Raw genomic sequence first — 18,040 nt, 5'->3', positions numbered from 1 at the left:
TTGGCTTAGAAGTAATCACATTGATCTAACCTAACCTCACTTAATGAACAGAAAAGATAAAAATAAAATAATAACCAATAAATGTACCTTTTTTTTTTTTATTTTTTCACATTAGTTTTCTACTTTTTCTATTTCATGAAAATTAAATGATAATTCCAGAAGATGCATGACAATGTTTAAAACTTTACTAACTTTAAATTGTACCATTTAACAGGTGTCACAAAACTCCCCCTTTTTTTTTTTACACACCTACTTTAATCAAATAATAGGAATCATAATAAATGTAGAAAAAAGAAAAACAACTTGAAGAGTAAAGAACGTTAATATCGAAGTTAAAAGTTGTTTTTAAAAAAGCAAATAGTCCTCGGGTTACCTGTCCAATTTCGTTGTTGGATAGACACCAACGTTCTAAGGGCGTTGAATGTACCAAGAAAAAAAAAAGAACAAAAGAAATAAAAGAGATGATGAGAACAAAATAAGAAAGTAAAAAGAAGAGAAGAATGGAAGGTGGTAAGCGTGTAAACATGTTTTTAACAGATCGATTCACGTTGTTCGTGATGTGGCTCTGTTGCATAGCTTACTTACACACTTAGCTAAATCCTCCCTTCAGAAAAACAGTCAGTCTTTTGGTTTGACTGGGCAGAACTCAGAATCAGTGAGTGACAGACCCGCCTTTTCTTACTCGACAAGCTAATACCATGGTATACGTGCTGTAGATACGATATAATAACGATCGGCTCTCAAGGATATATACAGGGTGTATCAGATTTATTTTATCGTGTTAAATAATTCTATAATTCCAATAACAAATTAATTGTAATAATTCATTAAATTAAATATAAATCAAATGATGTTGTTCTCTGTTTCAAACGAGATTACTTGGATTATTTTTTTTCAAGATTACATTTTGAGTAATAAATTTCAAGATCGTAGATATAGTTTTTTTTTTTTTATTAAATTTGTATAGTGGTTTGTAAAATTGAGACAGATCATTAGTTTTCGATATATTTTGTAAAATATTTAATGTCTTGTGCTGTTGCAATGAATAATTTATAATAATAATTTATAGATAATTTATATAATTGAATATATTTATTAAAAAAGTTAGAAAAAGTATCGAATGACTTTTTACAATAGCACAAGTCATCAATAAATTTGTATTTAAAATTACACGTGAAATAAATTCCATTTAGAAAAAGTACCTTCATGACCTTGATATTTTTTAAACAAATAATCATGAAACAAAATAATTTCAATCGTTTGAACCTACTTCATAAAATCATGAAATTTTGTTCTTAAACGAAGTAAAAAAAATGATGGGAATATTTGATAAAGTTAACAGGTACACCCTGTATATATATACATATATGTAAGCACCTTTTGCGTTTTGGCGGTCCATTCGAAGCTAAGTTTAAGGGTTCGGGTCTCGCCTACTAAGACGTGTTAATCAAAATGTTAGACAAGCCACTTACACGAACATCCTGACGTTTCCATTTAGCTTCAGGATACATTGGGATCTTTCAAAGCTTCGAAGTTTCGCATTGTAGTGTTGTGAAAGTTTGAACGATTAGTATAACTATCGTTTTAATTGATAGGTATTCCAATAAAATTTTATCTCATTTGATTATATAGACACGTTCACACACACACACATATAGTTCATATGTAATAAAATTTTAAATTTATTTTTTAATTTTTTAAACAACATAATCAATTTTTTCCTATCTTTTAAAATAATACACTTTATGGTTTTAAGAATCATAAATTGATTGAAACTATATTTTTTTAAATTAGCAAGCAGTATAACTAAAATAATTGTTCATTAATTAATCTCAAATTAAGATATTATCTTGGAAATTAAATTTTGAAAAGAAATATGAAAGATTTTTTTATTTATTTAAATGAATTTTCTTTTTAATTACAGCTGATTTTATTCGAATTTGTGTAAATTTCGCGCTAATCAATGCGTCAATTCAATGTAGATGGCGTGTTTTATCTAGGGATATTTAGTAGTTAATGAGTTTTTCCGATAGAGTACGAAACGAGGGATTCCCCTTTGAGGTATGACACAGTGTTACATCCATAAAAATCGTTTGAAAAAATTCTAGCAACCATTGCGTTTCATACATGATCCACAAAAACCTTCTAACGATTTTTTTATTTACACACATTTCATAAAGTATAATAAAAATTATTTTAAATTAGGATTACTATTTATTTACGAATAAAAAATAAGTATTCTTTTTATCATATAATAAGTTCATATTAACTAATCAACAAATATATTTCTAATCATAAATTTAACCTTGAACTAAATTTGATTACATTAATTCATTAAAGTAATAAATGTCGTCCTACTCTTTTATGCATCAAATAACACGAAATTTTCATTCCAATAAAAAATTTCAATAGAACGACAAAGGATATCAAACTCCAACTGGGATACTTTTAAGGAATGATTACATTACACGGTGGAATGGGAAAGAGGAATACCACCGAACCACCACAACGGATTACAAAGAACAATGAGAAAAAGAGGAAAAGAAGGAAAAGGTTTTTGAACGAAACGCCCCGAGGTATGCAGCCGAACGAACTTTGGTGCACAGACAGTAGCAAAACAAGCCAGCTAGCGGATTCTTTTTCTTTCTCTTTTCCTCTCTCTCTATCTCTCTCTTTCTCTTTCTATCTATCTCTCTTTCTCTTTTCCTTTCTCGTCTCGTTTTCGTTGGTATTTGTCAAAGCGCGAGGAAGCCGTTTCGTTCGAAGCGAGCTCTCGCTCCGGATGACGAGTGTTTGTCAAATGTTTGATCAAAATGTTTGTCGTTTCCTGCGGCTACGGAAAGCTGAAATTAAATGCGATTCCCCCCACCCTACCCCACCCCTTTTGCCATTGCTATCTTTCCCCCATCACATACCTAACAACCCACAACCCATACTCTGTACTCCCTTTTCTCCTACCCCCTTAACCCCACCCCCCAATAACCTAGCCCCCACTCTGAGAGAGACTACAGATCACTGATTTTCACAGTTATTCGGGTGGAAGGTTTCATGTTGAATTGTTGAGTTGTATGAGGATGTTGAGGATTTTGTTGTTAGGGTTGGGTATTTTAGGACGAGTTAGGTTTTTAGAAATGGTTCATTGTATTTGTTTGAGTTATTAATTGGTGAGTTAGAGGAGAGTAAGGTTTGATAGGGTAACTTATTATTTTTTGTATTTGGAATGCTGATGAAGTTTATGTTGCTATTAGGAAGAGGTTTATTGTAATAATTCTATTTCAAAAATGTTGGATTTATTTATGCTGCTATTGGGAAATTTATTATAGTAGTTATTGTAGTTTAGTTGTGAACTTATTGCTGTTATTGGCTAAATGTTCATTGACGTAATTTGTCTTTGACTCAATTTACAAATAAATAGTTAAATTTATTACAATAATTAATTTCTTTAAATATTGTCATTGCACAAGTAGGAAATATTTTATATTAGTTATATTTCACACACACAAAAATATATTTTATAATTTTATTATGTTATTTATTCCCCCAAAATTGTATAATTTGATAAATAAATAATTTTTCCATAGTATTTCATTATTCTAAATAATTGTTTTAATTTATTGTCATTAAATGTTTCTAAAAAATTTGATTATCATAAATAAATCATTTTAATAACCTAAATAAACAATTTGTTATCATACATTTATTCATTGATTTATTTATTAATAAACACGTGCATTATTATTAATATAAAATGTTCACCAACACTAACCAACACAAATACACAAGAACATACACAACACAGGCACATATTCGATTCGTGCTACGACCAACGAACTCACCGTATGTTGTTTCCATTTGAAAGTCGACGGGCTTGTCAGTAGATAATGAAGACGTTTCGGTAAGGAGGAGGAGGAGTAGAAGGAGGAGGAGAAGGAGGAGGATAGTGGTTAAGAGGGGTTTCAAAAGAAAGTGAGAGAGACGAGGAGTTAGCATTTCCCTTCTTAAATGCTAACACACATACACATTCACCTAAACATACCATAATATTACATACTTTCATCCATACACGCATTCATACACACATATCCATAGAAACACCATAATATTGTATACTTCACATGCACATACATATAAACTCATAAATACACCATATTACATATTCTCACATCTTTATCTATAAAAATTCAGTGGTTACATTGTTAGTTTCCCATAAACTCTGAAACTACTGAATGAAATGTTTTGTATTTTGTGTGATTTTTGTCAACTTAGTACAATTTTAATACAAAGTTAATTATACAATATTAATAATTAATACAAATTTAAGAATTTATTATTTGCAGGTTATCTACGTCTTTAGGTACTGTAAAATTTCAATAGATGTCGCTGTATTTCAATTTACATACGACATAATCTTACTTTATCCATTTCCTCGTGTATTATTATTTTATGTAGTCCATTCTAATTGTGATATTATTTTGTGTTATTATTTATATATTACATATTATATACATTAAAAATTTTATGCTTAATTTAAATTCCCAGAAATTATTAGTGAATATTAATTTGACTATATTAAATAGTTTAGAATTATATTAAATCAGCTTTTTTTATAACAAAGCCACAACACAACTCGTGGCCACTGCATCCTAGTATACATATATATATATATATATATATACACAACCTGAGAAGTAACACATACCCATATATATCTGTGAACAAACGTACTATAAAATTATACATTCATACATGAACTAACACATACTTAAACCCATACATGCATGCATACATATATATATAAATTCAACTTTGGTTGGATACTCTGTAGAGAAGTGTCTGATCCCTCGCAATCAGGTGTATGCATGTATGTATACCGTTATTACTCCTGGCAGGCAGCCACTGAAACGTTCAATTATCTACGCTGTCTGCGTCACGGCCCCTATTGTCGACTCCTTATTCTATCCTTGGCGCTGAAAAGAGGCTGCCTTCGAATGCTTGCCTTGAATGAACGTCAAACGATGCGAGCGAGAGATCGAAGGAGTAGAAGAGAGCAAGAGAGAACTCCTCGAGGATTTTCTTATTCTACTTCTTATTCTTATTCTACCAATCCTTTCTCTTTTTATTTTTTTTTTTTTGATTTTTTTATTATTTATTCGTCATATTTTTATTTTAATACTCTTACTCACTCAGTTCACTCAGTTACCTCACTGTTATAGGTGTCTGGACTTATCTTACGAGTTCGACAGGTCCACGCGTTGCTAATCAGTTTCTTTCAACATCTTCCTTCCTTCCTTCCTTCCTTCCTACTTTCCTCCCTTGTAACCCCCTACCCTTAGCCCATTCTCCTTTCTTATTTTTAGCTCAATCTATTATCCTTTACTCTGTTAGTGTATTTTGACGTATCGAAGAATGACGCACCAATTACGAGAGGCAGGCAGGCAAGCAGGCAGGCAGGCGCCGGTTGAACGTTGTCCATGGGCATTTTGCACAACGTGGACGCCTTTTCTTTATTTTGTTTGTTTTTTTTTTCCCCATGACGATTGAATAAGAAATAACATTCCTTTCCTCTACGTTCGTACGTCATTATGGCTTAGCGAACATCGACACTTGGATTGTGAATAAAATGAGGAGGTTGAGGTTGAACGGGGTGGAACTCGAAAGGATGATTCCCTGAAGACTAACGAGCGATAAATCGCAAGTATCGAGTGCCTATTCTCGTGAGTACATCATTGGTGCTCCTGGCATTGCTCCTGACGCCACTTATTCTGATGCATCCTTCAGTTTATATGATAGAATAAAGAAAGAAGAAGAAGAAGTAGAGAATGATTGTTAATAGGGAAATGAGAAATTTTATTTTAATCAACAACGTATGATTTCATTAGTTTAGTTTTATTCGTGAGCAATACCGTGTCGAATGGAATCATTGTTTGAGATAAAAGCATAAGCATTTTTCTTGGAATGAAGAAAAATATAATTATATTGCTGTATAACTTGGTTTATTAACGTGTTGATTTTTTTTACTTGAATAATGATTTCTGTGTATTAAGAATGAGAGGAATATGAGAGATGCCTTGATTAATAATTATTATTCTGCTTTTCTCTGTTTTATCATATAAAGGATGTGTAATCATTTAATGTTAATATGTGTTTATATATATATATATATGTTTGCATTTAAATGAATATGGAACGAATTAATCATGTTATATTTTACATTGGTTTGTAATTGTGTAGATCTTACTTAGATAATAATTTGAATATATTAAAATGAAAATTTATAATTTATAGGCATTCCTGTGTACATTGTAATTTATTTTATCTCTTATTACATATGGGTATTTATGTTTTATAGTAAATATGTGGGTAATTATTTGTTTTGGATAGAATAATGATATTCTTGGACATTAGCATTTGAAGATCTTATCATTGGATTGCAGTTCCATTTTATTAAGAGAATTTTATGTATAATTTATAAGAATGTTTTTTTTTTTTTTTGTAGACATGCAGGTATCTATACTTTACAATAAATTTTTTTTACACCCATCTATGGTAAGTGGTAATGTGTTTTATAATAAATTTATGTATAGTTATTAGTTTTAATAAAATATGTAGCAATCTAAATAGTATTGATAATGCATTGACATAATTATTATACTATGGTGGTATAATTATTGCTTATCATTCTGCAAAAGATATGTACTTACTGTAGTACATATTATATACATATTGTACACTATTTGTATTTTTATTTGTTGAGTCTATAAAGCAATTAAAACTATTACTTTTTATAAAAATTATTGTTTTATGTCAGAATAAAGGAATTTATATAATTTAAGTTTTAAAATTTATTTACATGCAATATAATATTTCCAGTAATGTAATAAATGTATTCTTATTATATATATAATCAATTTTATTTCTTAAAATAAACAACTACTAAACTAATATTCTTTAAATACAAATTTATAAAATTCAAGATTATAATATACTTCAAAATATTAATTAATACAAGCTTCCAATAATTCCAAGCTTAACATAACCTTACTTCTGAAATTATGCAAACCCACAAATTTAGCAATAAAATTGCATATAAATTATCAATGTATAAATTATACGAATTAAATATTAAAATAACATAATAATATAGAATCCAATTGAAGTATACTTTAAGATCGAAATAAACGTTAACGTATCAAAGAAAAGAGTAGAAGAAGAAATCGTTCCTTGGTTTCTATACATATACTGTTCTCGGTTTTCTCATACTCGAGTTTTCTCAGTACTTTTTCCTCTCTCTCTTTCTCTCTTTCGGCTGCTGCTGCAGACGTTTCGTAAAGTTAGTCGAATGAAAAAAGTTGGCAGGACCCTCAAGGGAAACGGCGAGTAGTTAGCGGACTTGGGTATAATCTTCATTGAAAAAGTTTGTTTAAACCTTAGCAACGTTCGAGTCTCGTTCCTCGCTTCGATGCTAAGAGTCGGAAGGAAGTTACTTCCGGCGTTTGACAAAAAGATGGATAATGATACTGTCAAGACGTTTGCAAATCCAACGCGTGTTTCCTCTTCGTACCCATTTTTATTTATTTCAGTTTCTTTTTTTTTTCTTCATTCTTTCATCGTTTTATACGAGATTCATAAATTCAAGCTTAATTAACACGTTGCTTATAGGTGTTAAATTTGATGTGCACAATTCTAACAAATTTAATTTATTCAATTATTTTATCTCTCTTTTCCTTCTTCTAAATTGTGATAATACTTTAATATTATTAACACTAGATTTACGGATGTTTTGTTCATTATTTTTTAATGACGTAATAACATTGTTTGAATGTAGGGTTGAGTAAAGGAATTGAACTAATATTTACGTATATTTCATTACGTAACTAAAAACCAATAAGTTTTCAAAAAATAGTATTTAAATTTTATAAATATATAAAATAATCAAATGTTCAATGAGTCAAATTGGCTCAATTCGTAAATCTAGTGTTAATAAAATATCATTTAGAACAATTAATATTGTGTTAAATTATGTGCAACTTATTTATTTTACTTAATGACCACTGTGGCGCTACGAACAAACTTAATGACGATCACCGGTGATTCCCATTACATGCAACGCATTAATAATGTAAAACTTATCACAATTTGAACCCTTATATCAAAAATGTAATAATAAATAATTTTGTGTATATAATAAAAACACTATATTAGCATTTATTTATAACAATAAATTATGATACAATTTAATATCAAGAATATTATATTATAATACAAAAGTTAATTCAACCCCGTTAAGAGTAAAGTCATTGTACGAAACAAATAACTCTCCTTTTGATTGACAGTCCTTATACGAAGTTTCAAGTACTCGATTAATAGCACAGGGGAATATACGTGATGATATACACATATACACATATACGTGGTATATACATATATGCGTGATACATCACATTTATATACATAAGTATACATTGATACTATGAGAATATCCGTGTAGTACGATCCATCATAAGAAAGCTAGCACAAGCTCGTTAAAACGCGAGAGCACAAGAGTTATAATTTATAACCTAACTTATCCATATATCCATCTAGAAAATTATCGTTCCTAATTATCTACTTACAACTTAAATCTCTTTATAACGATCTAACTTCAAAAACACACACAAACATACATATCACACATACTTCTTCTTCCAACTTGATTTAATAAAAATTCCATTCTATGATAAAAACGCTGTAAAAATCCAATAAACATGGCGTAGAAAACAATCAAAATGGAAGAATCAAAATCTATTCGAATAAAAAAAAAAAAAAAAAAAAGATGGAAGATCATGAAACCAAAAAGAGGTTAGCAACCTAAACCTATCCTTTTCTAAAATAAATTATGATAAAAAATCAATTAAATCAAAATGTATTGAATCAAAGTAATCATTTGAACAAATACACTGTTAAAAGCCAATAAAACGGGATGTAAGAAAAATGTAGGGACTGAAAGAATTAATACAGAAAAAGAGGTAAAAGTTGGGGTATAATAAGGGATTGGATTATGGGGGGGAGTAGAAGTTGGGTTGGGTGGGGTATTCAAGAAAGAAGGAGGAGAAAAAAAAGAGGAGGAGGAGGAGGAGGAGGAGAAGCATGCAACTTACGATATTTAATAATTCGGTCGACGCCACGAACATCTGCCGCACTCTCGACAACCCTTTGCGCTTCGGCCGACGATCCAAATACTACCCACCTCCACCCACCCCTTTTATTCTTCACCTAACTCAAACCTTACCCACCTCCCCCCCATTTGCCTATCCTCTCACCCTCGCGAATATTATTTAATTAATCATGTTGTATTAATAAAAGCGCGCCTAATTGAATTCGCTGATTTCACACCGTTAATACGAGTTTCATTTAAATTGAACCCAAGTGTCGTAGTCTTCCACCATTCACCCCAGCCAACCCCCACCATCACTACCATCAACCTTTCCCTCCTTCTCCCCTCTTACTCCTCATTTCTGTGGCACCTCTTGTCTACAGTACCTACTCTCGTTCCGAACGTTCTTCTCCTCTATTTCTACTCTTCTACTTTTACTTCTACTTTTCTTTTTCTATCCCCCCTCCCACATCCTCCTCCTCCTCCTCCTCCTCTCGATTTCGAAGCGCCGCGTTACCCCCTTCTCCATCTCTACCAATCCTGCATCGCCGCCGTGAAACCGGAGCCCACCCTCAAATCGTCCTTTTTCTCCCACTGTTTTATTGATCTCCTTTCCTTTCGCGGACAGAGCTACTAAAACGGTTTACTAAAAGGGAACCTATTTCTCATTGTGTGTGCCGGGGTTGAGACATTCCTTTCTTATACTTGGACAATATCTTTTAAAGTTTTAGGACTTGGGTTGTAGGGTTTTGCTGGCAACTGGAAAATTTGTTTTAGTTTGGTTTTTGTCTTTGTTTTGTTTGTTTTATAGGGGATACTTATTTACTTGCATATTTGTGTGTTTTATCATTTTTATAAAAAGGATTATTTTTATTTAAATAATTTTTTTTTATTATAGGAATGTTAATATTTCTTTAAATTCCTTATTTTTATTAGGTTCGTCCTGCGTGGATTCTGGTTTAATGGGGAAGACTCTTATATTATTTTAACAATTTCTTTTAAAGTTTGAGGTTATGGTAGGATCTTAAAAAGTTGTTTTATTTGTTTTTTTTATTATTAAAATCGTACATTTATGGTGTATGGATTTTTTGTTTGAATAGCAACAAATCATTGATTTTGAATATATTCATGTTAGAGTTAACTGTAATTGATTATGTTTATTAAATTATTAAGTTTTAGTAGGATTAAGGTTAGGATATGTATATCGGGATTTATTTGATTGATTAGTTTGACAAGTGGGATTGGTATCTTAATACGATTAGAAAGGATTCACTGATGAAGTTTAGGACTTAGATTTAGAGAATCCGTCATATTGATGGATTTCAAATTTCGTGTTTAAAATTAGTAGAATTAGAAATATTATGTTTGATCAATTAATGCTAAAATTTGATTGATGTGATGACATGATTGACGAGTTGTTGGATTGGTATCTTAATGTGATTAGATGGGGTGTAGCGAATGAAGTTTAGGACTGGATTTAGAGAATCAGTCAGGTTGATGGATTTTAGAATGGATGTTTGAAATTAACGTAATCAGAAAATATTATTTTGATTAATTTAATGATATATATTTATGCTCATATCGAAAAACAAACTAATGCAAACGATGTAATATTTTTTATTGCAACCTTATAGGTGACTAGAATTAAATAAAAATTAATCAACGTATTGTGCTAGAATAATTACCCTGACACAGAATGAGTCAAACTTTACCTAAAAGTTCACATAAAAATCACAAAAAAAACCTCCTATAACTTAATCCAATACATCGAAAACAAAACCCTAACAAATCCTGAACATCTAACAGTTGATAAAGTCACTTTAAAATAAAGACAAACTACAAATAAAATAGCAAAGTTATCAGAATTGAGTCGTAAAAGATAAAAAGGGTATAAAAAAAAGGAAAACCGTAGTAGGCAATCGTGACTAGTAGAGTCGTTCTCTCCTTACTTTAGAATTTACATATTATGGGGTTTACTTGGTGGTATCGACGAGGAAGATCGCGAAGGCACACGGCAAGGACGAGAGGTCCGTTGATCTTGACTCCTGTCGTTGGAATAGGTGCTAGGAGTTTGTCGAGCACTTCCCAGCAGGGTGCGCCACCTCAGTCTATCTCTTTCTACTCTTCCCTTATTCCCCTTACCTCACCACCCTCGAACTCATTCCCTTTCTAGGTGTGTGAGTGTGTCTCTGTCTCACTCATTGTGAACACACAGCTTTCAAGAGATCCATAGACGACGGCAGCGGTCGTGTCGTGCCAGGTCGTCGGCAGCTTTCGAGCTTATGGGAGGAGCATGGCTAGGAGGCCCCACCTCGAACACTCCGCCTCTCCTAACTGTTCGTGTCTTGCCGCAGGAGGCGCTGCTGTATCCACGAACACTAGTCGAACCCCTTCTTCACTCGACCACGAACAACCGGCACAGTATCTTCTTCTTCTTCTTCTACTTCTACTTCTACTGTTACTACTACTACTAATACTACTAAATACTTATTCCTACGTGATCCTCTAGGTTGTCTTTTACATGGGAACAACTTAAACTATTACACCTCAACCTACTTCTTCTTCTTCCTCTTCTTCTTCTATTACTCGTTTATAGATTTCTTTTTAATGATGTCCTAAATTTGCTCATTATCATTATCAAAGTGATTTAATTAAATATTCTACAATAAGTTCGTAAATGTGATTCGAAGTAATTACTTAGGTAATTGATTGGAAACTAATAATGTTCTAAATTAATTTGTTGATGGTCAAGCCATATTCCAGATATCACAAATATAATTTTTATAGTATGATGGAGAAAAGAATCTATAGAAATGTCTAGGATATTTCATAAACTGTATTACGACACAACAGCGGAAAGATAGAAGAAAGTATCAGAGAAAAGTTTTCCTTTTGATCGTCCAAGAGATACACAAATATCGCAAAAGTCCTTGGAGCATGAACTGAAGAATAAAAAGAGATGATAAAAGTGTTAGTATTGGTACCTAGTAGTAGTAGTAGCAGTAGTAGTAGTAATGTTAAAAATGTAGTAGTACTATAACGGAAGGACTTGGACGATGAGAATGAACTCTGTAGCGTGTGATAGCGAAGGAAGGGTATCATCAGGGCAGTCCCGTTGTCCTTTCCTTTATTTCCGGAGCGATGCTTTTCAGTCCTCGAGGTCGTCGTCTAGTTTTTCTAAGTTGTCGGGAGGGATCGCGTTTGGACTACCACCACCACCAAGTTTATTCAGTCCGCCAAACTTTGTAGTACAACGTGTTCACCGCCAGAGGGCAGGAATCTGACGAGAAGAGAAGAGAAGAGATGAAAAGGGTAGGGGGACGAGAATGAGAATGGGAGAGAAAGAGAGAGAGAGAGAGAGAGAGATAGAGAGAGGTGGAAAACCGGAACCGAACGCCGACTCCGGACATAAACCTCCTCCAACCCCGTTTTCCGGCATCTCCAGTTACGGTGTACCTACCATCGTCTACAAAAGAGAGTAAGAGAGAGAGATAGAGTCAGGGTTTTCCTCTTTTCTCTCAACCTAGTAGTCCACCTCCCATATAACCTCCTATAGCCTCTTCCTCCTACAGTACTACCACCTCCCCCATTCCACAGTTCAGAAGGTTCGCTCGCTCGCGCGCACACATACACGAGTCGCGCTTTGTCCGGTCTCTCGGACGCAATTAGGGTGGGTCTCGGCCTTCAACCCCCTTGGGGGTGCCCCTTCGCTAAGTAGAAAAGCGTGTATCTACCTCCGAGCTCGAAAGGAGGTAGGGGTTTATATCTATCTCCTTCTCTCTCTCTCTCTCTCTCTCTCTTTCTCTTGCTCTTGTGTGAGTCTCTATGTGTCGAGGCTGTTACGAAACGGACTTGGACCAAACGGGCAACGGACGAAGCGGACTGACAGCAGCTGACTACAGACTCGACCAACCTAGCCCACACCTCGGATCCTTCCTGCTCAACTACTATCCTACCATGTCGTCCAGTTCCACTTCCTGGACTTGGGACTCTCTTTCTCACTCATGATCTATCTATCTATCTTTCTATCTATCTATCTATCTCTTAGCTTCCAAGATAAACATCCTTTCTCTACCTAGGGCTACCAGAATACTACACTGTCCTTTCTCTTCCTACTCTGACTTTGATCGTATATAGCTTTCACATGTTCTACGACCGACTGCCCGCTTTCCAGATGCTCCGAACCGTTGAAAAGTTAAAGACTCCTGACCAGAGACTTCGACAGTTCCACTGTCTCCTCTATTTAAGGGGAAACTTTCTTCTTCATGTCTGTTTTTCTCTCTATCTTTCTATTTATCCAATCTGTCTATCTAACTTTGGGTTTTATACGTGTGTATAAGCTGTATTTTGGTATGTTCGTTCATGTATATCTCAGTGGTATGTCCGATTTTCTTTTATTTTGTGAGAGATTGTTCGATTTATACAATTAGTGAATATATATTTGATTGTTTTGCGATATGTTTAATCCTCATACCGGGTGTCTGTTTTTTGTTTTCGTTTTGTGTAGTAAGTGGGCATTATTTTATGTTATTTGTATAAGATTTTGTGATGTATTTTGTTGAATGTGTTATTTGTATTGGATTTAACTGTATATTTGGGATACATTTGTAAGTGTTTATGTGTATTCTTATCTATGGATATACTTCACGGTTTTGATATTGATACATATGCAATACGAGAATGCATCGACATAATGTGGAGGGATTTAACGAAAGCTCTGGATTTAATGGACAAGCACGTGGTATATATATGGAAAGTCGTAATGACGTTAAATCGATATGAGCTTGCTACGGTTATTTAATAGCCACAGATATGAAGTAATTATTGTCAATGATTATTTTTCGATTTAATTTAATCGTTAAAAGTAGGTATATGTAAATATATATGTTTCCTCTGAGTTTGATACAAGATTGAGAAATGATAATCGTCAATGAAACGTTAAATAATTAGAATAAATGTATTCGATAAAATAATCTTTATCATTAAATCCAAAGCAAAAAAATAAACAAAAGAGTAAGATACATGAGTAAGAGTATTAGGTGTTGGGTTAGAGGGGGTTAGAAGAACTACTAATATAACGTGAATAGGTACATAACATTAAGCATTCTGCAGGCAATGTCTAGGTACCCACGATACGGTCGGTTGGTAGGATATCCTTTGAAACACCCCGCAAGGGGCTCGTTTGTCTAACCAGTCCCGTTCTCCCACTTCCTTTCCCTTTGCCCACTTTCTCACTGGTGTATCCAGAGAGGAGCGCGTGGTTATGCCCACTTTGTCATCGAGCACGGAATACGGTAAGGGATAGTACGTATGAGTGTGGGAAGTTCGTACGTAGGAGAAGGAACACACTGTGAATGAAATAAACAGAAAGAGAAAGGGAGAGAGGAAGAGAGAGAGATAGAAGGAGACCACAAACCACCCTACCAAACACTACTACTACTACTACTACATACAACAGCAACACTAGCACCACCATCAACATTGCTAGCATCGGTAGGAATAGTAGGTACGCTAGTACCTTTTCTCTCTGCTTCTCTTAAGCCCATTCCACCCCCCTAAATTGTGAGTAATGCTGATTATGTAAAAAGACTTTACGAGACGTTATTACCGTCATTGCGATTACGATGTTATACGAGCGGCACGGCCCCGTGGCGCTCGTAACCCCACACTCCCTGTATTCTCACTCACTTTCTCTTTCTCTCTCTTTCCCTCTCTCCTATTTTCTTTCTTTCTCTCGCTCTCTTACTCTTACTCTCCGTATCCATCGTCTCCACATTTTCGCGACTCTACACATCCTCGTATACCTGTGTATACATATATCCTTCCAACGTCTTGATAAACGTTCTTACCAACGCGTTACAGTACGAGAAAGAAAACGATAAAGACTCTGTTATTGCTACCTAATAAATTTACTCACCTACTAGGTTAGAAAATTAAAAAAGATATTCAAAGGAAACAACACTACCAACCGCAAAAACCTATTCGTTTATCCGTACTCGTTTCAATCTAAATAATCAAACAAGTATAAGATCTTTTTAACTGAAATGCAAAAAGAAAACGAACATAACCAAAACAATTGAGATATGTGTACTAGGACTAGGGAAAGAGGGAGTCATTGGGTGGAATGTTGGGTGTTGAATTTGGGGTATGAGTGAAGTTCTGATGGTGGTGGTGGTGGTGGTGGGGTTAGGGGTTGACACTCCCAAGCGTAATGAAAATGGTTAGAGAGGGTAGTGTAGTCCTTCCGTTCCCATCGGTGTGCCCACCAACGGACGATGATGCGCCAACGAGATACGCTAGATTGCAGGCCCACCGTGCGCTCCGTTGGTATCCGTTGGTATCCGTTCGTATCCGCGCGCCTGGCCAGAGCTGATACGGTCAGCCCCGGGATAAAGTAGATATTAACACGAGATGATCCGTTAATGAAGCGTATGTTCTACGTTGCGCGTACCTTCACCCCCCCTAGCCCTCTACCCATCCTCCCAGCCCTACCCTGCCCTTTCCCATTCCACTACCAACCTCACACTATCTGTTTCTCTCTCTTTCTCTCTTTCTCTTTCAGTTATGTTCACGTGGGTTTGTCTTTGTCTCTCATTCTATCTAACTTTTCGTTTGGATACCTCTCTTTCTATCTATACCAAAGAGGAAATATATGCCGTCTATTACCAGTAGCCTTTCCTGTTATCTTACCCAGACACCACCATCACCAACCTGCTCGCAAATTATTATTAACCAACGTCCACCTCATATTACTCGTATAGTCTTTCTCTATCTCTCTCTTTCTAGGATGTGTTGATTCGCGATTGGTTTACATAATTTGATCATAGTACGTCAAGAGATTTGATTTGTTTCCACGTTAGGTTGATTATTATCATTCGTGGTTTGTGAACAATTGTGGTATCTAATTACGATTGGTATTTTTTTCGGGATTTGAGTTTTGTTTTTTATTTTATTGGGACACTAAAATGAACTGGATTTTGTGATATTTATAAACTAATTAAAAATTGTTCCAAAAAAACAAAAAATAAAGAATTGTTGATAATTATATTTGAACGGATTCGTTGTTTAATTAACTCAATTTAAGTTCATACGAGTTTTATCACAACTCGTTAGAATTTCTTATTGTCTTTAGTATAATGATATCATCTTCTGTAGTAGTAGTAGTAGTAGTAGTAGAAAAGGATCATCAGAGTAAGAACAATAAATGGTTTTTGTTCATGAGTTGGTACGACGAGTTGAGATCATTTGGATATTCGCTTGTAAGCCGATAACGAGGCGCATAAACGAATCATCGAACACTGGACTCATTCATGGTTCTGTCCACGTTGTTGACCACCCACTACTACGATCGATCCAACGTTTGATCTGTCTACATTAAGTCGATTCAATATACAGTATAAAATACTATTAATATTAAATAATTTGCTATATTAAATGTATATCTATTAATATTTATTACGTTTCTTGTATTATTTAAATAATAACAATTTTGTACAAAATGTCGTTTTCAGCACCGGTTCATCAATTCGCAGGTCTTTCACTTTTCGTGTCGCCCATTAAATTGCTCTGCTTTATTGTTTCTTTCCTCCCCTCCCTTTTCCACCCCTCAAGTATGGTCCGATCGATATTTCTCCGTTTTTAACCCCCACAACTTAAATCTCGTACTACCTCAAAACTAAAATTCTAAATTTTTATTTCTGCAAATATTAAATCGAGATATAGATTTATTCGTAGTTTATTTGATAAATGGTTTTACTTAAGGTCCCATATTTTTTATAGAATATTGTATGATAATATATAATAATAATTAATTACAATATAAAATAATTGGCAACACATTTGGTATTTAATAATTATTTAAATAAAAATAGAAAACATCCTAAAACAAATATTACAAATATTATTATTAATATTATTATTAATTAGTTACCTAAAAGTGTTTTCAAAACGATTTATAATTTTACTGATTGTTTTCAAAGATAAAAAAATTCGACCATAAGAAAAGGAAACTTATAATGGCAAGTTTTTCGAAACCGAAACGCAAGGTGGGAGGATGGAAGGGGGGGGGTTGAAGAAATATTGAGAGAAAGAATATTGTCAGTGAGGATATCAAAGCGAGCATCTCGAACGGCGCCAAGGCCGTAGTTAACGAGATTCTCGTCTGGCCATTCAGTAGAAGTTGTACCAGCCCAACTTCCCGTGTCTTTGACTTGGTATATACATGCACAAACCATATATACACTTACAAACGTTAGAGTTCGTGTGCTTACCTGAAACATTCCCTCATACCCCTTTTCACGTCTTCTCTCTTTCTCTAAACCATACCCATTCCACTTCTCTTTCACTACTTACACAACTGTAATCACCGATCACAGCCATCATTACCACCGTAAACACCTAACGAACGACTAGCACGTTTTAAACAGAGTGCACCTATTAAGTAACAATATTAAATCCAATGATTTTGTTTTACTTAAGAACAAAATAATATTCAATGTATTCGTATTAATTAATCTATTAGGTTGAATCAAAAATTCGTATTCAAAATACATTTAACAAAGACAACTCATTATGCAATTTATAACACAATAAATGCATAAGTTTTTGGTTCACCCCAATATATTTAAAACAAGGTTGAAAATTAATTTTGTAGATTATCCAAACCCCTCCCTCCTCCCCCAATAGATAATACCTAAATGTGAAACAGAGGAAGTAAAGTAAAAACGAAATTGAAGATACCGATAACAGCATCCCAGTATAAATTAACGAATGTGCATGAGACAGAATAAAGAAAGAAGAAAGGAAAGGGTGAGAAGAGGAAAAAACAGTTGGGCCAGGGGAATGGTGGGGAGATGTGAAAGGGGTCTGTGGAAGAGAAGAGAAGAGACCATTCAGGTTCACGCGGTG

At 33.9% G+C, this 18,040-nt stretch overlaps 1 protein-coding gene across 1 annotated transcript in view; it reads right to left on the bottom strand.

Moving 5' to 3' along the window:
- LOC149033551 (uncharacterized) overlaps positions 1-17,512 on the bottom strand; it is a 36,199-nt gene extending 18,687 nt beyond the window's left edge. The window contains exon 1 of the mRNA XM_089176831.1: positions 17,486-17,512. Within this exon, the coding sequence (XP_089032957.1) occupies positions 17,486-17,512 (27 nt within the window). The remainder of the gene's footprint in view (positions 1-17,485) is intronic.
- Between the last annotated feature and the right edge of the window lie 528 nt (positions 17,513-18,040).

This window comes from Polistes dominula, unplaced genomic scaffold (genome assembly GCF_049000335.1).
Source record: "Polistes dominula isolate Pdom_NZ unplaced genomic scaffold, Pdom_raw_medaka contig_32, whole genome shotgun sequence".
In the NCBI taxonomy this organism is placed as follows: domain Eukaryota; kingdom Metazoa; phylum Arthropoda; class Insecta; order Hymenoptera; family Vespidae; genus Polistes; species Polistes dominula.
This window is presented reverse-complemented; position numbering and strand designations above follow the sequence as displayed.